This window comes from Anopheles coustani, chromosome 2, assembly GCF_943734705.1.
Source record: "Anopheles coustani chromosome 2, idAnoCousDA_361_x.2, whole genome shotgun sequence".
Taxonomy (NCBI): domain Eukaryota; kingdom Metazoa; phylum Arthropoda; class Insecta; order Diptera; family Culicidae; genus Anopheles; species Anopheles coustani.
The window spans coordinates 86,387,547-86,415,046 of NC_071289.1; the positions used below are offsets into that span (position 1 = coordinate 86,387,547).

Genomic DNA, 27,500 nt, shown 5'->3' on the forward strand with positions numbered 1-27,500 from the left:
GCAGAACCAACCAAGGTATCTGTACCTACATCCCATTCAAATGTTTATTTCATAAACTAAGAATCGAGGTAGAATCTTTATGGAATCAAATTATTTGCCTTCAAAAGACCTTTCATTTGTGTGGTCTGTTGCTGAAATTGATCGGGGCACTAAAAAGTTATTAACAAATTAGCTATTTCAGTCGTTATTTCAAGCTGTGACCAAGGTTTTTGAAGCTTGTTGGCGCGCCGCTGCTTCGTTCTAGTTGTAGTTGTTGTTGCAACGTACCATCCGTCCGTTCGGGAAACGTGAAGAAATCGTTCGAATTACAGAAAGCGCATTCAGTATAGCGACAGCATTTGAGACGGTAGGTTAGTGGTGTAACGAAAGATTTTTCTCGTGTGCTTTTATTTTGTTGTCTTGAGCCAAGACAGTGCATCGCGACGGTTCGGTTTTTAAAAATCACGCCTTTTGTGCCGTGCGTTTCAGAAGTATCTTTGTGGGTTTATTGTCAGTGTTTGTTTTATGCAATTCCAGTTTAAAACATGCTATGTATTGAAATAACGCCAGTAACAGTGCAGTTTCCGTCTTAACCGTGCTTCGAAGTGATCCCATGTTTCCATCGAGTGTATCGTAGGCAAGCCATACTAAAATGCGTCTTTCCGCTCGCATCAAGTGTTTCAAGTATTTAGTGTACGCATATGTTATTTTAATATCGGTGAGTGAGTCGGTTCTACTGTTTTTCCAAAAATAAAAGGTTTATTCCGCAAGAAAAACCTACCCCTCCAAGCGGTATGGCGTCGCATCTCGTTCGTTTGAAATCCGTTCGTAAATTGGGTTGTTTCAAGGATTGTTGTTCCTGTTAGTTTCTGCAGTTGGATTGCTGCTAAACAGCAACGTTCGCAAGTGATCATGCAATTCATGCTACCGCTGATGAAAATGGGCACATTGATGATGTGTCGTGCCGAAGGTGTGCACCCCTTCTCGCGTCGATTCAGCCATTTCTGCTGCCTGTTGGAAGGGATCGCCGAAGGTTATTTATCTGCAATTCACGCACACACGTTGTCCCCGTGGCCCATCGGCCCTTTAAACAGTGTGCCTAGTGTAAGAAAAATCTCAACAAATGCATCAATTTGCGTCAGAATCGCATCAGTTCCATGCATCTCTCAAACAACGCCACAATGCGCCGCAGGTATAACCTACACAATTACCTTCTCTAAACCGGAATTTCCGTCGATCGGCGACACCCCTCGGCCCACTCTCGCTCTCTTTCTATCTTTCGTAGTGCCAGGTTAATTAATGCTACAAACCTCCTTTGCCAGCCAGGTAAAATAAAACAGACAACGCGCAAGTTAAGTCTTGCAGGTGAGAAAATGTTTCCGACGCTAGAGCGAAGGGAACGGCACTAGCGGAAAAAGTTGTGAATGTACGAAAGAGAAAAAAAGCCTGTTTCGTGGTGTTAGAGAAACACCCTAAAATTCGTTGAGAAAAACGTGCCGAGGGGGGTGTGTAGGTACTTCTTGGGGTGCATAAGGAAAAAAACTTAAGGTGTAATCGCAGCAGACTCGAGGCCGCATGCTACGATCGTCGGTGATCTTGCACCAACGGACCCTTCAATGTTGATCATGGTATTTGTGGAATATTCCTTGGCAGCGTATTATCCATCAAAAGCGCAGAGATCACGCAAATAACACACGAAAAGTGCTGATTTTTTTCCCAAAAATCTATGAAAACACGGTTCAATGCGTGGCTAAACATCATTAGGAGGTTTCATTGACTTAACCGGCTGCCCACATTAGACAAAATCATCACACAACAAACAATGAAAATTCAGAAAAAAGAAAACCTCATGGTGGTGTTATGCTTCGGTGCACAATCTGAAAGCCATGCTACGCGGTGTGGAGTGAAACGCGGATGAACAAACGAATGTAGACTGAATAACCGTTAGTCTCCAGCGAAAAGTTGACGGTTGGTTACTAAGGTGACAGTGGTTTTTCCATTTTCAGAAAACAGGCAAAATCTCACTGGAATTGTGATAAAAATAGATAGCTTTTCGCAGAAAGGAGTAGTCTTTGTTGCGGGAAAACTGTATTCATCATCCCTTGCGGCCACATTTTTCAACGGAATACAGGCGCTACCCTTGTCGGTTATCGTGGTCCGGAAAGGATGATTAAGCATAGCGGTACTGTTTTAAAATGACCCATCTTTTACTCTGGGGGGAAATCCAAGCAATCGAGGACTATCCATCTGTCCGTCGCGAACGACTTTTCGGTGGTTTTCCGGTGGCGTTAATGTTGACTTGGTCCCGAAGTTTAAACAAACAAAATATTCTACCAAAACGCAACGCGTGCGAGATGCCACGAAATCTAGCCAAGAAAATCATTCCAAAAACGTTTCCCTTTTCTAACGCGTTATGGTTTACGTAAATAAATACGGAGGGCAGCTAAAGAGTGGAGCATAAAAATGTCATTCGAAACTACAAGGAAGAATATGTGATGTTGAGGTCTTACAAAGGAACAAACTCGCCAACCCTCGAATGCACACCATGACCTCACTTCCCTCTCGAGAGGGAAGAATCAAATTTCCCTACCCCAACAATATTCCCTCGACATGCGAGATGATGCTTCGGGTAACGCTACTTCAAAACATGCTGAGCAATCATATCGCGACTGCTCCCATTGACGCATGCAAGAAATATGTACCACAGGTAGTGGAACAACACTGGGAACGGTACAAAGACAGCCAGAACAAACCTACCCCAAACCGACAAACTCATCCCCACAAGGTTGGGGTGAAATATTGGGTGTGTACCGTAGACTCTGTTTTATCTTGTCTTCTGTTTAGCAATTGTTGATGATAAACAACAACGAGTGCGCGCTGAGTATGGCAAACGAGTAGACACAAAGCCACTAAACTACACACTCCTCATCCGACCCGAGGCCAGTCCCGGGTGTCGTTATCGTTGATGTCGTCCACCGTACCCCGAACCAGGAGGGAAAGCCTGGGAAGGGAAGGAAAAGAGCCATCATTATCTTCAGCATTTTTGGCGAGACAAATTCTCCACGGTATTGCCCGACACGCTTCTAATTATCTCCCTTCTCCCGATGCCACGTTAGACATGGCTGTTATGTGCAGAAAAAGGCACTGGGCTGGAAAATGGTTGCTAAACAATACTCAATGATGGTGCCTGTGGGGAAAAGTAATGGAACAAGCACACTACAGTGCTCCTTCCCATCTGCTCTGGAATGACTCCATAACCTCTCCCATATCCCTGCCAGACACGTAAATGTCATCCTGGACGCGTCACTTTCGTCACGCCAGAATTGCTGGCTGGTGGTGTTGTTGATGAAGCCCTACAGACCTAGCATCTACCCGGACCCTACGTATCTCTAACCGGCCAAAGAGAACTAGTTGGCAAGGATTATCGTGACCGGGAGTTAATCCCCAGTTTGTTGTTTTGTGTGTGTTTTTTGGTTTTTTTTTTTGGTGGGATTCTACTTTCCGCCCAAGTTGATTCGACGTCTAATCGTTTCGGGGTTTCCGATTTACCCCCCCCCCCCCCCCCCCCCTCCCCCTCTCAAACTTTCTTTTCGTCGTGTGTGGCTTTCCCCATTTAATTCAGTTAAGCTTTCGATGTACTCGTACAGCCTCGTGGAGCTATCATAATAATTCTTAACATGTTTGGGCAATAAAAAAAATATTCCAACGCCACGCTCGAAGCAAATCCATGACCAACCGAAAGAGGCTGGCCGGTTCTTTCGCATAAGTAATCCGCACAACGAACCACAATCCCAGTGTCGTAAGAACATTGGCTTGGATGTGGTCCAAATTATGAGCACGCTTCAACAGAACCGGCCCCTGACTGTACATCTACGTCCCGCGTTGACCCTTGACCCCGTTGGTCAGTTTACGAACCGTTTACTGAACCAGGGCGCAATTACTCTAATCCTGCAGAAAAGCATTTCATAGATTACTCTCCGTACCACATCTCATTTTCATGGCGGTTTGTCTTGCCCGGAAAGCGTGTACGTTTTGCTTTAAACATATGTAAAGCCCTCCCCACATGGGGGGGTCAGAAATGTACGATTTGCATCATTGGCATGACACCAGCCACCCAACCAGCCAACGGAACGGTTTCCGTTCGCACAAAACATATGTAGTGAAATTAATGGAATTCTTGATTCTTCTCTCGCCAGAACTGACTGTTCCCTCGTACTGGCTCGGGAAATTATCGTCTTCCTCCCACGGGTACCGGGAAGCCCGACCGTACGCCACAGATGGCTTTATTTTGCATAGATCAGATGCCGCGAGATTGTGCCGTTTTTATTGCGCGGAAAGATGCTGCCGCTTCAACCATATTTCATGTGAACACCCCAGCATTCGCTGTGTCAAGCTTCTTCCAACTTCCGTCGGAATATGCGTATCCTGCGGTTTCGAAAAGGGAGAGAAAGAACTAGATTTGTGGTACCGCTCCGGGTAAATACGCAATAACGCGTTGCACATTTACGCATTAGTTTATAAGTCGTCCCCATTTTGAAAACGTTCCATTTTAGCCTTCCCTTTGGATGGAAGTGGATGTCTGCAAGCGCTCGCTGCGTATTGTGGCGAAAAGGGCTTCATTCAATTAATGAAATAGTCTCGGTGGAAGATATGTAACTGCATTGCATGTAACAGGACGATAAAAAGACGATGCACCAACTTTGGATGTGACTTCTTCGGAACAGAACGAAGGTTTCTCCCCACCCCAATCACTTAACAGAATCCTTGCAAAAGACCTCACTAGACAAGAAAGTTAGAAAGTTTCCCACTTTGTCGGATTGGATGTTTATTTTCTCTTTGCTGGAAGAGCCGATAATTATCTTAAAACACGTTAACCGCGTGGAAACCACCTGGTGTGGCATGGAGCGGGTTCCCAGCGGGTTAGCAGTTTAGCAGCAATACAATGTTTAGTTGTCAAATTAACTTTGTAAGCCAATAAATTCAATCGGCTATCAACAAACAACCGGTTAGTACACAAGAAGGTGTTCCGGTCGATAGAGGGGACCAAATCTTCCGTACCGAAGGTGAGAATCGATGCTAAATGATGCTAGGTCTCTTTCAAACAAGTTCTCAAATTAGCGATTTTTAGAACTGTTTGATCACACCTTTTGATCGCACTTCAAAGGATGCGCATTATTTGGGTAGCTTTTGCTAATTATGTTCTTTTTCTTGTGCTCGCTCGGTTCTTATGTTGGGTTTATTCGTGTTAACAAAACTTACCTTCATTGGCATTAGATTTATTAAGGATCTTTTCTTTTCCGTCGCATTGACCTAAGACAGACCGCCCGTTGAAGGGTCGCTGGTAATGTTTGTTTTTGTCTACACTACCCGCCAAATGCTGTCAAACAAGGAACCTGAACCGGCAACTAACCGATGTTGCACTTTCTGCTCGTTTTGCAAAAGCAAACAAACCGACAAACGTTCGAGTAGCGAAACAGCTTCAGTCTGTCTGATTTTGCGTAACTTTGCTACGGAAGGGTGCATTTTCCGGCGTCTTCTCCTGCGGTGTGTACCCTCTGCGGCTTAGAATTCACATCTTCCGAATGGTAGGAAGGTTGGAGGTTTCCAGCCGAATACACTTCCCGACTTCGGTCGGGCGGATCGTATAAATAAACAAATGACATTTACCGTCGGTATGTGTCGCTTTGGACCGACTGTTTTGGATGGAGGAAGCTAAGCGGGGGCGGTTAGTTCGATCGTGCTGCTGGACCTCATCGAACCGTGCGGTTGTAGTTCGCCAATACAATATATCTTCCGACTTGGAAAACATCTTCTCGAAACCCGTGTCGCCACCAATCTGTAGCTTTGCAAACAACCGGGATCGAGCGTGATCGAGGCGTTTAATGATCCCGACGGGGGAATGGAAAAACGATACTCAGGCGCTCCAAAGACCGATCTTCGTGCTACAAAAAGACTACGTCGAAGGTGTGTACTCCGCTCAACCGATCGAATCTAAGTTTAGCCATATAGACGAGAGTCTTTAAGTACACGAAGGAGAGTATTTACCCGCCCGGCATCTCGGTAAAATTGTCTCCGTTCCCTTTTCCATTGCAGCTGTGGATGTTGGCAAGGGCGTGGACTTTGGTTGCGGCTGTGTCTAGTCTATGCTGCTAATGGATATACCGATCAGAGTGCGCGCCATGAACTGAATCTGCATCCGCCGAAGGGAACGAATGTAGGGAGAACCAGCACAGGGATGGCACATCCATCATCGAGACGAGAGTCTGTTGCATTGGATTTTTATTTCTTGAATACCTATTTCTTGGCAATTGCTAAGCTAACGGTGAACTCAAGTGCACGTTGGGTAACCGATTATGCATGCATTTAGAGCAATCACCAGTCTCTGTTCGGAAATCCCATCGAAACTGCGCTACTAATGTATCCTCTTGATGCCATTTTAATGTGCTGTGTGCTACTTAGAAACCCTCGCTGTCCGCCATCAACATCTGTATGCGGGATGCTGCTCTAGCTGAGCCTGTGCGGAAGAACAAGAGGAAGCACGTGTTCTTGCCCAGCTTCCAGCTTCAGCAGGAGATGATGATGATCCACTGCTGATATTTTTATGAACTCAAAGTCCCCGTCTAGTTGGACTATGTAAAACAGCACCCATAAAACGTTCGTTCAATGTTCATGTTTAGATGATGATGGAACACAGTTTGTTTTATTCCACACACAAGTCAAACCGTTTTTCCAAACATTTTATGAGCCCTTTGATCTCCGACGGCTTTCGAAGCGGTGCAAATGCAGTTCGAATTTGCGTTTTTTTTATTTAAAAAATTGCCTAGAATCGGATGAACATTCGCCGTCCCCTTCTGTTGGATGAAGTTCATCTAAATCATCGTCGGTTTCGGTGTATCGAGAGTTGAGTTTGGCCGCTGACTGACTTGCTCGGTGGTGTGAGACGGGCTGTCGTATCTGTTTTTCATAAAGAAATGATTTATAGTCACACTTCATTTACTAAAACACATCCCCCTCCCCTTGCATTCCATCGAGATGTGAGTTGGTTGCCTTTTTTCTCCTTTGCTGACTCCATTCCGCGGATCTTAATATATGTACATCTGTGTCGGTCGCGACTGTCGATCGTTAGGAGATTTTCGTTTCGTCTAAGAGCAGATGTGGAGGAGTTCATGTTTGTGTGTTTGCGAGAGTTTTTGAAGATGCTTTCCTTCTAATAGCCCAGAAACGGTTCGCTAACGTGTGTGAACGGGCGTTGCGTCGCTCTAATAAATTTTCGAACAAAATTATGGTTCGTTCTTGATACAGTTTTTCCTCATCTGTTGGCGTTTGGCCAGCTAAAAAAAACGTTCAAGATGTATGGTATCGTTTTTCCCTGACGCGGGGAGGGTGGCAAGCTTGAGGGTTTTTGAAGATCGTATTAAATTAGTAAATGAATGTTCAATCAGCTTTGTTTAGGAATCTTGTTACGTATTAATTGGCAAACATGGCTTGATATCACCGTAGGTCATTTTACTTCAATAATTCCTCGATATGAGGGACTTTTATCGATGACTTCATTGGTTTTCCACGTACAAACGACCAACGGTGTATCAACAACGTCTCAATTCCCGCGACCAACCTCCCATCCACCACCCGTTTTTATCGATCGCCCGAGACCATTTTGTGGCATGCCAAAGTAGTGCCAAGTACATGCTCAAATGGCTTTCAATTCGCGCCGGCAAAAACGGTTCACATCACGGATACTTTTATGAGGGCTTTTCCAAATGTGCACATTAGTACATTGTTTGTAAATTTAATCAAAAAAGATAGCCCCCATGTTCGTCGTGTGCTTGTGTTACTCAAAACCAACGCACAATAACACCGGCATCAGTTTTTGTTGTTATTGTTGAGTCATAAAATGGACAAATGGGGGCACACAATAGCAAAAGGGAGGCAGTAAGAAGTTTAAAATGGTCTGTTGGGAGGGTAAAAGTTTATGGTAAAATTTTACGCCACATCTCAGTTCGTCACAACACAAAAAGGAGAAGAAAAGCGAACCATTCACTGGTGACGCAAATTCTTTCCCTTCCCCCCGACAGAGCACAATATGCATAATGCATGCTAGTTGGAAGAAAGCCCACCATATCGGAGTTAGTTTCGAATAATCGGTTGGCGGTTAGTTTGTGCCCTTCCGGTTTGAATATCGGTTTTTCGTTGGATCATGTGTCACTCCGACCGTACCAAAGGCCAAAGCCTGAGAATCGTGCCAGGCATCTTTCTTTTTACCGTTCGCGGCGGCGGACGTAGACGTGATAGGACTGAGAATTATGAATCTCGGGCGCGCGAATCTGTCGAATGGTGTTTGTGGATTGTGGTTACAAATGGCGATCGTTCGCGTGCCGTTCGACGTTGGCTCTTTTGACGATTTGGGCCGGGCGAGAAAACTTATTACGTGATGGACTTCTTTTCCCCGCGGACAGGGGAAGCCATTCATTACCCGGGTTTGGCAGAATGTGACTCCAAATCGCTTATAGACGGAACTGAAGGAAATTGGACACATTTTGAAACTGGGCGACGTAAGGCGAACATTAGATTTAAATAATACAGGCTTACGGTACAATCCGCCCTGAACAAGCGCTTTAAATATAAACACTCTCACATGCTTTTCCATGGTATGTTTAATCAAACTGCAAACAGTTAATATTTACCGCGTGTGTATGATAAGCCAACGGTCGTGGAAAAGTACAGGTGTAGGAAATTACATTTCAATATTTGCTGATATGCGTAAGGGACGGTAAACGTGCTGGAGTGTATTTAACATAAATCATAGTTTAGTTTTGCTCATTGTAGAGAAGACTAGCTTTAACCATTTAGATCGTAAATGTTCAAGCCATGTGGTTGTTGAACAAGTTATTAACAATAAAAAAACTCGATTCATTATATTTTACTGCAGCCCTTTTCAAACAAACGATCAAGAACCAACAAGTATAAGAACATTTCCATCTTGTAAAAGAGAAACTCCTAATGATGCACTCTCCAAAATAGCAGTCGTTACTACGATTCAAGTAATTAAAAAATCTTGTTTCGGTCCCTATTTTTGGTTCCCGCCTACTAATGTTACGCAAATACTTAAATCGATGTTTAACAATAAGGGTTCTGCGAGCAACTGCCGAGACTAGAAATAGTTAATCCGATGCTTTATGGATGCATTAACGATGGTTCTAAAACACTTTTCGTAACATGTCCCCTTAGCAACACTTTCTCAACTGTCCCCCCGGGCGCGATGGTGCGAACAGATTATGATGCAGTTTTCCGCGATGCAACCAGCTTACGGTACGCCTGGTTCGAGAAGTGATCTTAATGACTCTCGCTTTCCCGGGCCCCAAAACACCACGACCTGTCAGCGATCAATCAGCCAGACTCACCGGATTCACGTTTCGGTTTGCCCAACAACCCAACGGTCCCCGGCATTAGAATGTCAATCAACGGAAAGGGTCTGTTTTGCACAACCTCCCCCGGCTTCTCCACACTGCCATTAGAAGTGGGAGTTCATTTTCCCCAAAACCTGTTCACATTACATTAACCTACTCTCCTCCGCCGCTTGGCGCTGATGGATGCAGCGAGTCACCATCAAGACGCGAAGATCTAGACGTAGTAAAACCGAACTCCTTTGTGTCGAACAAAACATTCAGAATGTTGCCGCGAAAACCCACGGCGGTGGTGGGCGAGTTCCGAGAAAGTTGTGCCTCAACGCTCCCCAGGGTGGACCAGGGAGCTATTCTTCCGGCGTTTGTTTATCTTAATTTACACACTCGTCGCGCTCGTATAAACCGTTCGTTCGAATTTGTTTATACTACTCTGCGGGCCCATGGCTCAAACGCATTTTACGAACTACACTAATTAACACTATTCGTTTCGCTGACCCCGCAGCGAATGGTGCACTGATTCTCGGACCCTCATTCGGAGATCAAATGAACGAAGATGTAACGAGGCTTATCACTGGCGAACGATGTTTACTACAAGACGTTTGGAGGGAGGAAATTAATTCTGAGTCAGCGTGGAATTGACTATTCTCTCTTTTTTTTGGGTTTCTGAACGATTCCTGGAAATTAGATATGTGGTGGCGCACAGCTGGTAATCGGAGCATTCCTCCTATGGACCCACCGGCAGTACTCACCGATAGTAAAGGATCAGTTCTGGGAACCGTTCGCAGTGCTGATCGTGCTCGGGCTGATCTCACAGCTCCTCTGCTACCTTGGCTGGACGTCGACGAGCCGGAAGCATCGGTGTTACCTAGGAACGGTAAGCTATTCCTGGTTGGAGATCCTTTTTCTGATCACCCCATCGCCCGTCTCACTCACGTGTCACTTCCATTTCAGTTCTGCGCATTTTTAGTGGGCCTCATTGTGATTTTATTCTTAGTTAGTGGCTGGTCGGTGGCCACCAAGGCGCATCTCATCACCCCGGCCGAGCTAGCCATTGAGTCCAGCTTTGGGGAGTTTCTGGCAAAAGACAGCACCACCAAGGACCAAACGCACATATGGAACCGGTTACAGCGGGACGTAAGTCAACAGTGGCTACCTCGAGGGTTTCGCGCCTCCCCAGCGTTTAATCTATCGTTGTTTATTATTTTTCAGTTTCACTGCTGCGGTTACAATGGCATCCATGACTATAAAAAAGTAGGTGTCCCCTGGTCCTGCTACGATCCGGTCAACTCGAAGGTGTTCAATGCCGGTTGCATGCACGTGTTCGTGAAAAGTATCGAGATGAATATGATTCGCGTCGCGGTGGTCGCGATTGCCTCCGCGCTGATACAGGTAGGGATGCAGTACAGTGTTGGTGTCGGCATGGCGTAAGAATGCTAGCCACTTAATTTCCCCCCCACGAAATGTGCATCCGTTTGCGGGGGAGAACGCCATTGCTCCACTTCCAATGGCGCGCTTAGTGTGGTGATAAATCTTTGTAGCATAAATGGAGTAACTAATTAAGAAAATTAGTCATCCTGGTTCCCCTCGTACGTCCGTCCAGAACGACGAAAAGAAAAGGTCCCTGAGCGTGAGCGGGTGGAAGGATTTCAAAATAATGAATAGATTATTTATATTCTACAAAACGTGCATGCGATGTTGCAGCATCATTCTTCGCTTCGATCCTCCCTCGGGTGGTCAAAAATAAAACGCGCGTCCTCTACGTCCGTCTGTCTGCTCCCTTGAGACGACGACGTCACGCGTCCGTTGTCTGTCAGCCGGTACGCACGCACACGTAGACCCCGTTATGCTAAATGGTAGGAAAATGCGTATGAATGGATTTTCCCTCCCCATGGCGGTGGTCTCTGCGCGTCATCTCGAAGCACAACAGAATGTCCCGAGAAAATGTATGGCAAATACCACTCATTCCTCGACATCTGCTGCTGCTGCAGGTTTGCCCGAATGGCCGGTTCGGTAGCCTGCTTGGCTGATTTAGTGTCCACACGACTTGGACGGACGATCAGAAGATAGACGTTCTTTCTGACGGATTTCCGCGACGAACGGACGAATCTCCGGACTCAATGTAGCCATTGTTGTGTACCAACGAGTGGGAAGATTCATCCCCCCCAGTTTTAACCAGTTTCTCCCGAGGAGACAAACCCGGTCATGTGGTGTGAGCGTTGCTTTATACCTGTTGCTTAAACGATGACTCTGTTTTGTAGCGTCTGTTTTGTACCCGAAATTCAGTCGATGTAGGTCATGGTCTTCTACCGTTCTCGGTTTTTACGATGGAACCTTGCCAACGGTGCCGCTGGGAACGTTCTGACAATGAATTTCTTCACTTGGGTGTCTCATGCAAAGCAATGGAGGAGGGTATGGATTGAACAACGGCCAACCGTTACTGCATCTGTGGTCGAATAAATCATCCGATTTATACATTCAAACTAGGAACCAGTTCGATTAAATATCTTGAAACCACATTCCGATCGTTCGTAGATAATTTTAAATTTTTTGTAGCTAAGGTCGAATTACGGAAGTCTATGTGCGGGATCTACGGATTTGTGTGTTTCCCTTTCTTGTACGTACAATTCTTTGTTGCGCGTGGTCAGAAAATGCGCACACACAATTCCCAAACATATAAACATCATCATCCCACAAACAGCCACAAACAGACACACACACTTTTTTGCAGATCCACTCGCCCCCTGCTGCAATGTTTCGATGGCCAGTTTATAAACACACGGAAAAGGCAAACAATTTTTCTGCCGCTCTGTGCGCGGTTGTTGCGGGGCAGAAGTAATAATAAACAATCGGGCCCGCCACACGATTGCTTTCATCCATTATTTTCTCGGTCCTGGTCTCGGCACCTTGACCATCTTTTCGTGAAATTCCTCTTTAGTCTCGCTGTGGCCTTCGGGGAGGTGGATGTGAAGGATGAAAAATCTACTGCTAGAAGAGAAAATTAACTTAGGACAAGTTGGAAAATCGAAGTCTCTTAGAGCCACGTGGGAAAATTAAACATTCGTTAGTGAAATGTTTCACGTGCCATACAAGTTTGCGTGCAAGTTTCATGAAATATGTAGCATGCTATGGTGGTATGGTAGAAAAAACGGTATTTTTGAAAACGTTGCATTCTGCCACATGTTTTAATTAACCTAAAAATTGTTTAATTTCGTTCAACACAGTTCCAACTAATCATACTTTTTCCGTCACTCCTATATCCTCCCAGAGCCTCGGCATTTTTTGCGTGATACAACTGACGATGCTGCTGCGACGACCAACCATAATGCTGCCAAACGGAGATAACCACTCGATCCGGGTAAAGCGTACGCGGGAGATGACTCCACTATCGGCGGCCAATATAAGCAATCCGACACCACACAGCAGTACAAAACCACCTATCCCGCTAAAGCCCGTCGCCACGCGAGTGGACCCACCCGTCATTAAGCCGTCCTCCCATTGAATCTAGCCACCTCACTTCAAATCTGCCAGCTTACAGCAAAAGTGCCCATAAGATTCCCATTTTATCATTATTAATGCGATATCAGTTAGGTGAATCGCAATAGTTTTAGAGAGCACCGCAACGCGCAGTGTGTTGGCATTTGGTTTCGTTGTTTTAATCGTTCGTCCTTGGACGCTAGTGGTAATGTGGGTTACAAGAATGGAAGACAGGGAGAGACAGACAGGCCAACGTACTTAAATTCCGTACATAAAAACGCGACGATCTAATTAAGCTGACAAACAACGTGCGACAATGGTTGAGCACAAACAAATGTTCGAATAAAATATTTAATATTAAATCGTATTAAAACTAAAATAAGCAGTACAGGTGATGAGTAATCAATGAATCGTCCTAATCATCCGAAACTCACCGATTAAATTAACAATTTAGCTAAACTTGCGGTACCCAAAACAACACTACGAACAAGACACGAAGTACTTACCACGCAACGATAAGAGAATGTAGTGCCTCGAGCGGAGCAGTGGGACTTCCACAGACTTGAATCATCTGGTTATTGTTTAAACAGTATTATCTGATACACAGACGGTAGAGTGGAAGTGATGAATCAGTCTACTCTATGACAGCCATAATGATAAGGAGAGTGTGAGGTAATTTTGGATTCGAAATATATTTAATAAATCAAATTCATTCATATTACGGATACACTGAATTACAGGATGGGATGTTTACCATTAGGAGTGTGAAAACGTTGTTAAGAGCAAACTCCCCTACTTTCCACTTTTCCGACATTTGTTCGCACATCTAAAAAAACTAGCAGTATATGTGTTGAGGGATGATGAAGGGTTTTACAAAACTATTTGTACAAAATAACCAAGCAAGGATCAAAATCATGCTTTTAGCATTTAGCGTACCTAACACAAAAGGTCAGACAATTTTCCGCCATTCGTCCAAGATTACTACTAGCTTCTTCAAGAATTCATGTAATTTAAAAAATGTACCAATTATGACAGTATGTTCTTTAAAACTGCAATATAAATTATTGATTAACACGAATTTGTTAAACAAGATGTAATCTATACCATGTTTTTTTCGATGTAAAAAATTTAAATAAACATTTTCTACGAACGATCGATTATTCGATCGTTCAAGTTATCAACAAATTCGTTATTCCAACAGAAAATACCGAACAAGGTATCTGTACCTACATCCCATTCAAATGTTTATTTCATAAAACTAAGAATCGAGGTGGAATATTTGTTGTATCAAGTTATTTACCTTCAAAAGACCTTTCATGTGAGGTGAAATTGACCGAGGCACTAAAAAGTTATTAACAAATAAGCAATTTCAGTCATTATTTCAAGCTGTGACCAAGGTATTTGAAGCTTGTTGTTGCAACGTCTCATAGCGGGTGTGCACACACCGTCCGCGCGTTCTTCGAGCGCGGCTAACGAGCAGCCGAAGTGTGCTTCGGCAAAATCCGATAAAATCTCCTGTACGGTTGCAAAGGTAAGTAGTATATTGCTGCTCACTCTCGCAGCAGCAGTTTCTTTCGGGGAGGAGTTTCGCTAACCCGTGCCCGAAGAACTCGCACACGGCGTGTGCGCCTCCGGATACAAATCTTCGGGTCCGCTTCAACGTGTAGAAATCGTTCGTAATACGAATAGCGCATTCAGTATTGTGACAGCATTTGAGGCGGTTGGTTGATAATTTGCTCTACTTCTGTGACTCGTCCGACGAACGGTTAAGCTTCCCGTGAGTGTGTGATTTAAGGGCTGTGCCTGTTGTAATTTGAGCAGTGCTGGCAAAATAATCCTCCTAGGCGCAGTTTATTCGACAGTGGTGTGACGAAAGTTTTTTCTCGTGTGCTTTTATTTTGTTTTAGTAAGCAGCAAACTACACCTGCGGTGCAAAATGGCTCTCAACTGCGGTCATTCGACCATAAAGTATCTACTGTTCATCTTTAACCTCCTGTGCTCGGTATGTGTGCTTTTGTGCGCTAGAATATGGTTTTCGATTTGGGGTCCTCCGGTTGGCGGAGCGTTATCGCGTCTCGTTCGGTGAACGTTAGTTGCAGACAAAATTAAAAATGCCCTCTGGCCCGTCGTGGTTCAATGTGAGCTGAGAAAAGGGAAAGTGGTCTCTACGATCACTACGCAGTAGGAAATGGTTGTCTGGCGGGCGCAAGACACCGCGCTTTCCGTGCTCCCTGCTTGTCGTGCACGCTAAATTTACACACTTCCCGCGACAAAACAGACGGTTTCGGATATATATTTAGCATCCAACAGGTCATGTTACACCTCGATTCAAGCCGGCGGAATGCACTCTTGGGGCTGTCGTTTAAACATTCGATGTTTGCGAGCGGCTAACGCAGCTGAAGTTGAATATACCACGCACAGACAAACGGCGGACGTGCCTTTCTTTGTGGCAGTCCCTTATTACACCCGGAGAAGAATGGTGTGGGATGCGTTTGTTTCCCTTCCCATTTTCTTACGAGCGTCAATACCAAATAAACAGATGCGTAAATAGAAACATACCGGCCGTAGGCTTTGTTCGCCGTTTCGGGGTGTTCGTTGATTCGAAGAAAGTAGAATTTGTTGTTGCGAACATGCTTTTCTAACCCTTTTCTTGTGTCTACTAGCGTGGATTGTGTGATAAATCAAATGATCACAAGGTCTTGGTACCGAGAATTGCGCTTTTGCGCTTACTGCGTGCAGCTGCATGGTTTGCTTTGACCGTGTTTGTACGCTGTACACGCACACTGCAATTGCTCCGTGACGAGGTTCGAAGGACCAAATGCCTACTTGCTTACCTTGACAGGACAAGTACACAGCACGTCGAACGTCTCAACGTCCGAGAAAGGTTGATCGTGCAAAAAAGGGAAGAAAGCAAACCAAAGAACCCGAGCGTTTGTTTACACATTGATAAAGCAACGACAACAAGGCGGGGAAACTTTCGCAATGTGGTGCCAATTGGACGCCACCTTGTTTGCCGCTGAAGGAATGATGGTACTTTGTCTTGTTTCTAGGTATTTTTCCCCTATGCGCGAGTCACTCCCTTCGTGATGCTTGCGCGGACGCATGAACGCACACTTTTGGCTGGCCCGAAATGTGTGAGTGTGTGTGTTTGTCCTGACCTCAAGATATGGTGACCGTAGCGTACCACCGATCTCTTAAGCGGTGGCTTCAAGAAAAGAAACAAAATAAGAGACACAAACTGTCGAAGAAACGATTCAAAAGTTTTCTGTTTTTAAAAGGTGTGCGCTCCAACGCCGCGCCACGGTGTGCGTTTGTTTGTGGGTCCCTTCCGCCCCAAAGAATGCCGTGAGCTCACGCGGGTTCAAAAGCGCTTACGTAAACACACGTCGTTCCTTCCCGCGAGCCCTACTAACTCCGTGGCGCACACAAAGTTTCACCTCGACCGACTGCAGCGCGGTTGGCGTGCAACATGGCCGCGCCTGGGAGTTGTTTTGTGGAGCGTACATGCGCGTGTGTTGGGGGCCTGTGCCAGTTCCAATCATAAATGGAAATTTTAAACCCTTTACCCCCCTGCGTACCATGCCTGCACCGGGCGTTACAAAATAGGCCCCACACAAACACAAGCCGACTGGCTGGGAAGGGTGTTTCTTTAAAAAAATTATAATGCCTTGGACTTTTAAATGATTGCGACTAGAAAAGCTTCTCGTGAAATGGCAACTTTTGGCAGCAGTGGTAGCATACTCTCGCCAATTTATCACCGCGTGTTTGCTGAAGGTGATTTCGTCCAGTCCGATGCCCCTCGGAACCTTCCTTCCCATTGAATCAATTGTCAGCATTATCTTATCGCATGATAAGCTGCTCGTACACTCCCCACGATGCAAGTTCAGATCGAAATGTCCTATATTTCTTCCTCACACAAGTGGTTTTACTCATAGTATCTATTTATGTAGCAATCGCTCCCCCGCCAGCAAATATGTGTACACCAGCAAACGTACGTGTAACCTGTTGATTTAGAAACGAACCGACAGTTGATAAGAGATACGAGGAGTGAGGGGAGAGGCACACCTTTTCGGTGCATTCTATGAGTCACACAAGTGGAAAAAGGTTGGCCACTTTTTGTTCCAACCGTTCCCGGTCAATTCGGAAAAAAAGTTGGCTCTACCGCTCCAAACCGTGTGGCACGGACAGAAAATTGTTTATAACAATTCGTCGGCCCTTTCGACGTGCTCATTTTGTTTTGAGTAAATCTTTCGCCCTTTGGTCACATTCTCAGAACTCCTCCCCCCTTCCCACCTCGAAAACCAATCGAGATTTCCACCCTACTGGCCATGCTTCGGGCGATAAGTTTGTAAACAAACTATTACAGCCATAGTCCCTCTTATGACGAACTGACCGATTGCTTGGTGCGATCGTAAACCCCATAACCGGCACAACATCCTGGTGGAGAGTGTGGAGCAATGGTGGAGTTTGAAAGTCAAATAAACAAATCGTGCCATGAATCGAACCATGAATTCGATCCGTAATCTTCCGGCGTTGGGAATCCTACGTTGTCGTCGAAAAACAATTCCCCACAAAGCTGAGCGAGGCAGATGGTAACATTGTTTTACCACATTTGCTCAAGTATTGTTTACTCTTCTCGTACAGCGTAATTTCCTATTAAAACTAATCGATTTTATAATGATCGTTGTTTGAAAATGTATCTAATGGGAAACGCAACACTATGTAGTAAAGTTTCATTTACTGTTAAATAACAAAGACACCAGCTCGGGGGGTGGTCACCATTGATCATCGGGGGTTGATCGGGGTATGACGGCACGTTAGGGAGTTATCAGGCAACATCACGAACGGAAGAGCTGCTTATCTTATCGTGTTTTTTGAAACCCCCTTTGCGTCCAAAAAACGATGCGATAAGTTCTCAGCTCAGTACCGAATCAACTGACCTAACACATATTGTGCAATTTATCACTGAAATAGAACCGATATGTTGGGAGCCGCAGACATGCGATCCGATAACACCGGAGGCAAGTAATATAGATAGCTTTGGGGGGACAGGTTCGTGGATTTTTTAAGTTGACAACAGAACGTCTCCCAGAACAAGAAGTTCGACACCAGACGGAAGTGTGTATGCCATAATATTAATGGAAATAAATTACGTCCGATGGTGACTAATTTGCCACTTCGGTGAGCTTCGGGGAAGGTCGTAACTCAGAATTATTAGGCATGATGATAAGATAACGCGGGTGCTCGAGCACTTATTTCAATATGTGCTTTTTTGCAAGCCAACTAAACCCAAGCTGGTCCTACGCTCATCCCCTATCTTACGTTCGGTGCCGGTTCTCGTGAAACGGGAGGTTAAAAAAATTAATAAACATTAACATTGTTTTGATTTTAGAACCTTGTCGACCCGTATTTGTTGCATGCTTTTAATTGTTTGCCTTTTCATTAGCGTCATTGGATTTTTTCAGCGCCAGCTCGAAGGACTTCCCGGGGCTGATGTATGATGCGTGTATATTGATTGGCTCACACACGCACACCTTATTTGATGAAGATCCTTCCTCGATGGCGGCACGTGAGACCATGTGACTGACGTATCGAGCGACGACGGGGTCGCGGTTGGTGGTTTTGTTTTGGCATACACTGGACACCGTTCTCGATAAACGACGCCAAGGTTGCACGATTTTCCGTTTTCGAAAACAAACACTTTTCCAAAGCGTTTACTGCGTGTGGCTAGTTTTCCAATGCCATCGAGAGAAAAAGAGAAAGAGAGAGAGAGAGAGAGTGGAGGTGGTAAGGAAGGGTTGAAAAATCACGCCACTACCCCTTGGATCTGCTCTTGGTGAGTTTTCAAACGCACTGCTCGCGTGAATCACCTGCCCTCTGGGGGGATGGCAGAGACACTATATAGGGGGAGGGGGATGTAAGATGTGTGTGTGTGAGTATTTCGCGCTTTGATCTAAGCCCATCAGTGTGGCCACCAACATTTACAACGTTTGCTGACTCTGGCTCTGGTGCGCGCGATACGGATGGGTGATCGAGGTTCGGAGGAAATTTGCACGATCGTTTGTCTGTTTGTTCTGGACGACTCACCGTACCTGACGTCATGCCTGCTCTCGCGGGCGCGGAAGTGTTTTTCTGCGAACCCATTGCGCCGTAACCACCACCGCCGCATGACGATCACATGATGCCGACGGGAGGGTTATAGTAGATGGGCGATCGAGAAGCAGGACGAGGTGCATCTTGCGAAGTGACTCACTCGCCCTATCCGGTGTAAATACTCGCCCCCGGTGACGACACGGCCGTCGTTTGCAAATGGCGGATAGTGCGAATAACGATCATCCGATACAAACAGAGCTATCAACAGAGTGTTTGCTTTCCCGGCTGAGATTACTAACTCAAACTTGTCTGAGAGGGTTATCTGTATGGTATCGCTGCCAATCGGTCATACGAGTTACACTCGAGTGCATTTTGCATCCCCAATGCCAAAGGGCAAGAATCTGATGAACTTAATGATAAGTTGACTGAGCAAAATAGTTCCTTTTTATATCATCTTTTGTTCCTTACTTTATAATTTTGCTAGACGTTGCTCAAATCGCATGTTTTCTATTACAAATTTGTTTAATGTGCAAAGTTTGCACTGCAAACCCATGATACCCACGTCGCCTTGCATTTAGTTCAAGGCAATCAATTTGCCATATGCTGCTTCTCTTGCTAAACCCACGCGGTGTGTAGTTGCTAGACCGTAAGCATGTCTTGGTAGTAAACTCCCCCGAGATTGGACAAATGAAGGACACAACAAAAACCAACCCTCCTCCCCGCCATCTCCAATCCATCCATCCGTGAGTATCATCGTGTCTTAGCGTCGCTTCGCTGGCGCTTAGAAGGCAGGAAAGCAGCACAAAGTGAGACGGCAAGAGCCCACCCTATTGGCGCCAACCAGTTTTCGGATGGATTAGAATAATCCGGGGGTTGTTTTTTTTGTTGGTTACGATTTAACTAACATAAACCACTCATTTGATGAGCGAATCGAATGGCGGGAAACGCACGCGGCTGGAAACATTCTGACTCATGGACAAATGTGATACATGGGGCGGCCTGGGACGGCATTCGATCGACATCGTTGTGACGATGGCGTTAGTAATGGGATCGATGGAATATTTATTAATTTAACGCTGCTTCTCTAATATAGGTAAAAAGAGAGCCCACTGGTGGCCCTGTGTCAGGTGTCCATTAATGTGGTGTGTTGTCTGTTTCCCAAAAAAAAAAAAATGGCTAGAATTATAGTGCACATCAACCTTTGGGGCACAAATAACCAACCGAACACAAGCATGACGGGGCAAGAAATAATATTCACGACCTACATACGGAGGAGAAGATTTCAGAACTTAACCACCGAAGGTCATCGTGGTGGTTCGGAGCCACCGAGCAAAAAGGAAATCTGTTGATTGGAAAAGTCCATGTCCGTGGGCCGTTCAATTTTCACCTTCGATAACCTAATTTCTCCCGGTTTTCCCCCGTGCTAACACTCTCGTTTCGTGCCATTAACGCACAAACGTTGTGAATAATGGAGCGCGATGACAAACGACGGTGGCCGCGCGCCCCGACCATGTGGCCTGGGTGGTGATGTTGTGTTCCGGATGGATTTCATTTTCGTTCACCCCCGGAAAGGAAATGTCTCCTTTTTTTCTTGGCAGTGAGGAAAGGCTATCCGTGTCGGGTTTTTCGCGACCAAAAATAGGTCGCGAGTGAGGATTATTTTATGACAAAAACACGTTTGGGAATTCACTCATGATCCTTCGGCGCGTCCCAAACAAACTGCAGGAGAAAGTGATGGTATCCTTGTTTTGTCCAGCCAAAACCTTGATGAGCGCTCCGTGCATGCTAATGGCTAACGGGGGGACAATAATTACACATGCTGTTGATGTCTGACAACGAATGGGTGTGCGGGTCAGCACAACAATCGCGCCGTTGACTACTAATGGCCACGGCCAAGGTCGTGCGCGACAACGAAATCCCCCGAGTTGACGCGGAATTGTTGCATATGTGGCGAGCATGGCGGTGGAACCGATGTAAAATACTACCCCGCTTGTAGTTATAATTCCCACCCCCTCCCAAAACCGGGTGCTCCCATTATCAAGCACCTCTACCTTCTTCCATACTCCTCGGGTACAACGCCGGGGAATCCAAATGTGCTATCCGAGGTCCCCCACAACAACAGGTAGGTGGGGAAGGAACGGTCAAGTGGTTGAAGGGAATACCGATCCACCGACTCCCCCCCCCCCCCCTCCCTCCCCACCGTGACCATGTTTCATGTGTGCGAGGTACGGTTTTCTCCCAACCCCGTCGCCTCCGTCTGGTTCGCTTTTAATGGCAGATTGTTCTCCGTCACACACCGACAGAGTTCGTGTGCCTTGATTGGCATTCGCATTCGGACCCGGATGACATCATCCTTCTTCCGCGCGCACGGTGTTGATTGTAAGCAGTGTCCAGCAGTTTATATGCAAATGGCGTAAGGAAAAGCTGACGAATATTGTTCATCTTAAATATGTCATCCAATCGAGCAGGCATTGACTGTCGTCGTCGTCGTCGTCATAGTTGGCATTGCACTGGCTTTTGTAGATGGTCATATAGTTATTTTAAGCTTGTGTGCACATCTCGGCTTTCGCTCTTATCTTTCGAGTGAATCAGCAAGAAAGAATGTTTATCGTACTTTCTCAACCCTCAACACTTTTGGAGAATAATATCCACAGGATGTGGCTAGTGGAACTTGAAGATGGTGATGAAACTTGAGTTGTTCCCTGCCCGTGCAATTTTTTTCAACATTCGATTCTACTCCAAAGAGAAATATTAGAACCTTGCCATTTTTCTTAAAGTTACAATCTATCCTCCGGAAGGAAAAACTATCGGGATAGTTTAAGCTTTTCTGTTCAACCTGGATAAACAAGCACGAACAATCTTTTAGTGGATTGAACGTTAAGAAGACGCTGGATGCCTTGCAACGGTTCCATAAACCATTGGCCAGTCAAGTACAAAGGCTAATTTACAGACGATTTGGTATTTTCCGTTCCGTTTCGCGATCGTGCTGATGATTCAGTATCGTTTAACCCGTGCTTTCTGTCCCCCAAATGTTCTTAACAGCTCAGTCATCGCTTTCTCCACACAAGTAACAAGAAATCTCGAGTGTGTGATTCGATAACAAATTGTGGGACATTACTCATGTCCAAATGTCCATTCCCTTCAATCAGTCAATGACTTCATGAATAAAAAACTTAATAACGAATTCAACCGATCATTTTATGTAAGATTTTTGAACTGGTTTTGTTACCAGGTGTTTTGAAAAAAATTTGCAACCCGGTGTTTTCAAGCAATTTCTATATTCCAAACCAATTTAAATACTATTGTACTGAAAAGTTTAAAAAAGGAACAAATACTCGTATGTCTAAATTCAAAATCCAAACCGACTAGTTTTGCTTGTCTCTTGTCCATGTGGACCAAATTCAAGCAATTTCTATATTCCAAACCAATTTAAATACTATTGTACTGAAAAGTTTAAAAAAGGAACAAATACTCGTATGTCTAAATTCAAAATTCCAAACCGACTAGTTTTGCTTGTCTCTTGTCCATGTGGACCAAAGCCACTAGTCCCCACCGTTTCATGCGCAGACTCCACTCCATTCGGGGGTCCCCCTTTGTGTGTCGGCCGTATCTCTCCAGCGGTGTGTTTTCTTCTCATCCCTACGCCGTTGCTTAAGTGGGATATGTTCCGACACCACCCCGTCTTCTTCTCCTCCGATCATCTCACTTCCTTGTTTTTATGGGCCCCTGAGTTTATCCTGAACCGAAACGGCGCAATTATTGGCGACGGGACTGGAGACTGGGGACTGTTGTGGTGTAGGAGCTGCCCTGGCGTCGTCAAAAAAACAGCAAACATACACACACAGAGAGCGTCAACGGCGGCGACATGGCGGTGCCTTTTCCGCTTCCGATGCCCCAACCCACAGAATCGTGGCACCAGTATAGTAGTAGTAAAGGCGTAAAAGTTTCTCAACCGCCCGAAGCGGCACGACGCCAAACAACATCTGGAACCACGAGGTGATGTGTGGTGGTGGTTCAGTAAATGTTGAGACCGATTTCTAGTCGGATGACGATTGTCCTATTTGTCGTACGACGACGGTTTGAGGGTGGGGAGGGGGACGGATGCTCTGGCGTCCGCAGACATAGGAATGTGCGCTCCTTTCGGAAGGAACGGATTCTCCCGATAACCAATTGGCGGGGCAGGGATAGGGTTCGGTGGTACTCTTTTAGGTGTTGAGACGGCGTGATCTAATCAGGAAAGCATTTTGATATGAATTGATCGATCGAAGGAAGATTGAAAATCACAACCAACACCCCGTACCCCCCGTTGCCATCGTTCGTTCGAATCTAATTGTGGTTCTGCGAGGGAAACTTACCGGCCGATACACTTTTCCCATGCTTCCGAGCCGCGATTTAAGCGGAACGATGGTGTGAACATGTTTCATTGTCAAATGTTTCAAACATACGCTTTAATCACAGAGAGGTAAAGGGAAAGTTAATCTTCAAACAAATTTCTTTTAGCTACAACTCCAACGATCGATGAAATTAAGTTTTCGCTATTTTTTGTTTGAATGGTTCGGCTTCGCATGATTATCGCACCATAGTGAAAATAGTTCTACTGATAAATCGACAAAAAAAAGGCTGTCGCGAACGTAAATATGGCCGGTGACACGATCGTTTCAATATCGCTGAATTTAAAATGTTGATCAAATTAAGAATAAGAAAAGATGGACATTGCGTTTCGAAAGGTCCGTACTTATCTGTGATAGACTTGAAAAAGTAACGTCATATTGTTCACAGGTTCGATTGGGTCCTTTTTTTTAAGTACACTGAGAGTAGCCCCATTTCTAACGAGACTGTGGGATGCACGTAATGGAAACCTACTCTCCATTCTTAGTAAAGCATCCATGCTTTCGGACTAAGTACAACAGTTAACCCTCGCTTACCATTGCCTTATTTTATTTCTCCATTTCAGCTATGCGGCATTGCGCTGATCGTGATCGGTGCCATCTCGCTGGTCCGGCTGGATGAGATACGCGACATCACCGATGAGTACAACATCGTGGCCCCCTCCATTCTGCTGATCGTGTTCGGCTCGGTCGTGTTCATCATTGCCTTCTTCGGATGCTGCGGTGCTATTCGCGAATCGTACTGCATGACCTCGACCGTACGTAGTGGTGGTTCATTGGGTTGGGTGTTTCAAAACTTCAACGTTCTAATTTTCTGCTGCGTTTTTCCCAACCACAGTACAGCTTCTTCTTGATCCTGCTGGTCATCGCCCAGATCGTGATCGCCGTGCTGGTGTTTGTGTTCATCGGTGACGTCACCGTCGCGATGAAGAAGGGCTTCGAGCGCATCTTCCAAAACCGAGACAACCCGGTCAACCGTGATCTGATTGATACGATCCAACGTTCCGTAAGTTCCGCTCCACTACTGAACAGCTATCCTTCGCCAACTTATCCCGCATCTCGTTAATTCATTTTCCATTGCCTCTGTTTTCCCACAGCTTGAGTGTTGCGGAAAGAGTAGCTTCCTGGACTATGGCGTTGACTTCCCGCAGTCGTGCTGTTCCTCCCCCGGTAACGCTCCCCTTTGCGTACCCTTCGCTAGAGGTTGTACGGGCCGCTTGTCCGACTTCCTGGACAGTGCCGGAAACATTGTTGCCTGGGTGTCGCTTGGTGTCGCCGCCGTCGAGCTGCTCGGACTCATCTCGGCCTGCTGTCTGGCCAACGCCATCCGCAACCAGCAGAGAAGGTCTGATTATTAAAAGAAGTGACTTTTGAAGCGCCACATACTTCCTTTCGGAGGGGGACAAGAAGAATTCATTCCATTTCGACCGACGTACGCGCGTTCCTCCCTTTTTTCTTCCCAACACCATCGATTCCTCACCCAACATCATCCGAGTGGAAGGACAGCTAAAAACCCAAGGCTGACAACATCAACTACTACTAGTACTACTACTAATTACTACTAACATGTCTCACCGAATCATAACTGGTCCCAATAACAAACGAGTTACCCGTACCCAAACGAACAAGCCAAAGATGTCGATGGATTTGTCTTCTGCATTCATTACGTCCAGCCTGGTGGTCCCTTCCCTCCAGTGATGGATCTCTTACGATCCCACCATGATCTATTTTCTCTAATGCATATTTTGTGTGTCTTGTCTTTGTTCTTCGTGCCGTCCTACAACTGCAGATACAGCTAAGAAGCCGCTACAGAAAACCGACACTACACGTTCGCTTTTTGGTTGGTTGGTGGGGGTGGGCGTTGTGGAATGTGTCACACGGGCGAATGCCGGGCAGTGGAAGATCTATGGTGGCCGTTCGAACGCACGTACTCGTTGCACAACTACTGCCCTTGCTTTTTCGGAGGCGTAAATGGAAGCCGCTGCGCTTACAAAATAGTGTTTAAGGCGTGACTGTGTAGTATGTCCATCATTATTACCATCATCATCGTGCGGTTGTTTTTTCGTATTATTTGTACACTGCATATCTCACCAGAAGCTTTCGACGTGTTTGTTCAAATTCTACGATGAATAGTGCAAAACAAAAAAACAAAAAAACCAAGCCACCAACTTTAAACCAAGAAGCAGAAGATCAACAGCGAGCAACATTATTAGGCGTGGGCGACAAGGAGAAACACACCAGGAGATATCTCATACACTACGGATCAATTGCACAACATAGATAATCCACTAAGGGGTACAGAAATGCATCTGTACATAACCGGAAGCAGAATGTAAAACAACACAACCTACACCAACAGTGCCAGCAGCAGCAGCAGCAGCAGCAGCAAAAGGAACGAATCTACATGAGAGCAATGCGAGAAAAAGAATGAACCGGAGGACAAGTAGGCTACTGGCTCTAAAGAACGAGAACGAACGAACTACGGCACATGGGTTGCTTTGTCCAAGTTTTTTGTGCTTTCGAAGAACATCATTTCTTTATATCATTACATATATCTACATTTAAAAAAGATATGCTTATTTATCTATATATTTGGCTTCAAAAAGGCTTTTTCCCCCAAGCAACGGGGTAAGGAAAGGACACACGCTGTTCTTTCACTTAATTTTTCTTTCCGATCTTCGACTATTCCCGAGTGTCTGCATGGGTGCATACGCGAAAATGAATATCGCTTCGGAACTATAAACACTCGAGCAACTTTTGTAGCAAGTAAGCTATCCATCCTAACGATTTATATACACACATGAAAAACTAACTGCGTAACGAAACGCCATACAAAACCAGGTGAAAGAGAACATTTTCCTCACCCGCCCTCAATTGAGAGTACTCTACACACGAAGTTGAATGTTTTGCAAAACATTTTAAACATGTAAAACCCCACAATCAATAAGCCATCGGTCAGTATCGAACGTAACGCAGAATGTTTTAGTAGCATCACACGAAATAGGTTCAGGTTCCTGTAAATCGAACAAATTGGATTCTTTAGCGAAGATTTATTCGCTCATATATAGCGTAGCGGCCGTGCCTTGTAAAGGATGCAGTTAAATTTTTGACAAATTTCAAAATACAGTTAAAATATATGAAATATTTTTTTCGGTCGTTGTAACAAGTACGCGGTGTGTTTGTTTTGTGCTTTTGTGTCTGAATGGAGGGCAATCGCTTTTGTACATTTTACGTATTGTGTCTGGGGGGAAGATCGTATCTGTTACGTGGGTTATACATGTTATTATTTGTCGTATTACGTCCTATGGGAATTGTTTTGTTGAGGTATGAAAGAAAGTCCCATCGTTTTTGGATTTTTTTTTTTTTTTATATATATTTGGACGGCCAGGCCGTATTGTACTTGTTGTACCGAAAATATAACATTTTTCTTAACCTACTGCTTAAAACTAATTGTAGCGTGGCATTTCCTCCAGCTAACAGCAGCTGTAACCTTATCCCGGGTTAACTCGGTTGTTGTTGGCGGATTGGCTGTGGATTGGGCGGGCGGGTTTTGCTGTGGTCGGTGCGGGCGGGTTGTGCTGTGGTCGGTGCGGGCGGTCGGTGAGTTGGGTCTCATGTATGGTGCGAGGTGGCTGGAGATCGCATGTGTGGTGCTCGGCAGACGCAGCGATGCAGCCCCCCACCACACGCTATCCCCTCCCCGAAGTCCATTGCATCCATACCTACACATTAATTCACACAACAAAAGGAAGACAGGGAATTTGGATGGGAGGAGGATTTATTTACAGTGCGATTCCATATTCTCTGGCATATTTAAAGATTATCCACGCGTATTTGAAATCCTTTTGCCCCAGGATGTCACGGATGGGGGTCGCCGGGGGCCTCCCTAATACCTGGAGCTCGGCTAATAGTTCGGGACGTGAGGCGTCGAAATCCACGCATGACCAGAGGATGTGGTCAATGTCGTGGAATCCTTCGCCGCAGCCGCATGCTTTGGAGCCAACCAAGCCTACACGTTGCAGGTGTGCATTCATCGCAAAATGGTTTGACATAAGTCTAGACATCATGCGGATGAACGCACGACCCACTCCGAATCCTTTGAACCAGGGGCGCAAAGTTACCTGGGGTGTGATCGAATGCAGAAACCTCCCGAGCTCATCGT

At 45.5% G+C, this 27,500-nt stretch overlaps 2 protein-coding genes across 3 annotated transcripts; both read left to right on the top strand.

Moving 5' to 3' along the window:
- Positions 1-631: 631 nt before the first annotated feature.
- On the top strand, positions 632-13,291 carry LOC131265460 (tetraspanin-1). Its single transcript, XM_058267725.1, has 5 exons — positions 632-697; positions 10,069-10,257; positions 10,335-10,517; positions 10,593-10,772; positions 12,649-13,291. Exons 1-5 carry the CDS (start codon positions 632-634, stop codon positions 12,880-12,882), a joined length of 852 nt encoding a protein of 283 aa, XP_058123708.1. The 3' UTR covers positions 12,883-13,291.
- Positions 13,292-14,559: 1,268 nt separating this feature from the next.
- Positions 14,560-26,507, top strand: LOC131267180 (23 kDa integral membrane protein-like). Of its 2 annotated transcripts, XM_058269975.1 has the most exons (6): positions 14,560-14,634; positions 14,765-14,859; positions 23,905-24,096; positions 24,177-24,344; positions 24,436-24,683; positions 25,128-26,507. In XM_058269975.1, exons 2-6 carry the CDS (start codon positions 14,794-14,796, stop codon positions 25,135-25,137), a joined length of 684 nt encoding a protein of 227 aa, XP_058125958.1. In that variant the 5' UTR covers positions 14,560-14,634; positions 14,765-14,793; the 3' UTR covers positions 25,138-26,507. The 2 variants fall into 2 exon arrangements, with proteins under 2 accessions (XP_058125958.1, XP_058125956.1); XM_058269973.1 differs by lacking the exon at positions 25,128-26,507 and having other exon boundaries at positions 24,436-24,696.
- The last annotated feature ends 993 nt before the right edge of the window (positions 26,508-27,500 follow it).

Excerpts from the sequence above, each read along its gene's own strand:
- LOC131265460 (XM_058267725.1), top strand. The coding sequence starts at position 632 with ATGCGTCTTTCCGCTCGCATCAAGTGTTTCAAGTATTTAGTGTACGCA. Across the intron at positions 698-10,068 it reads CATATGTTATTTTAATATCG|ATATGTGGTGGCGCACAGCT; the intron begins GTGAGTGAGTCG and ends CCTGGAAATTAG. Across the intron at positions 10,518-10,592 it reads GGAACCGGTTACAGCGGGAC|TTTCACTGCTGCGGTTACAA; the intron begins GTAAGTCAACAG and ends ATTATTTTTCAG.
- LOC131267180 (XM_058269973.1), top strand. The coding sequence starts at position 14,794 with ATGGCTCTCAACTGCGGTCATTCGACCATAAAGTATCTACTGTTCATC. Across the intron at positions 14,860-23,904 it reads TCTTTAACCTCCTGTGCTCG|CTATGCGGCATTGCGCTGAT; the intron begins GTATGTGTGCTT and ends TCTCCATTTCAG. Across the intron at positions 24,097-24,176 it reads CGTACTGCATGACCTCGACC|TACAGCTTCTTCTTGATCCT; the intron begins GTACGTAGTGGT and ends TCCCAACCACAG.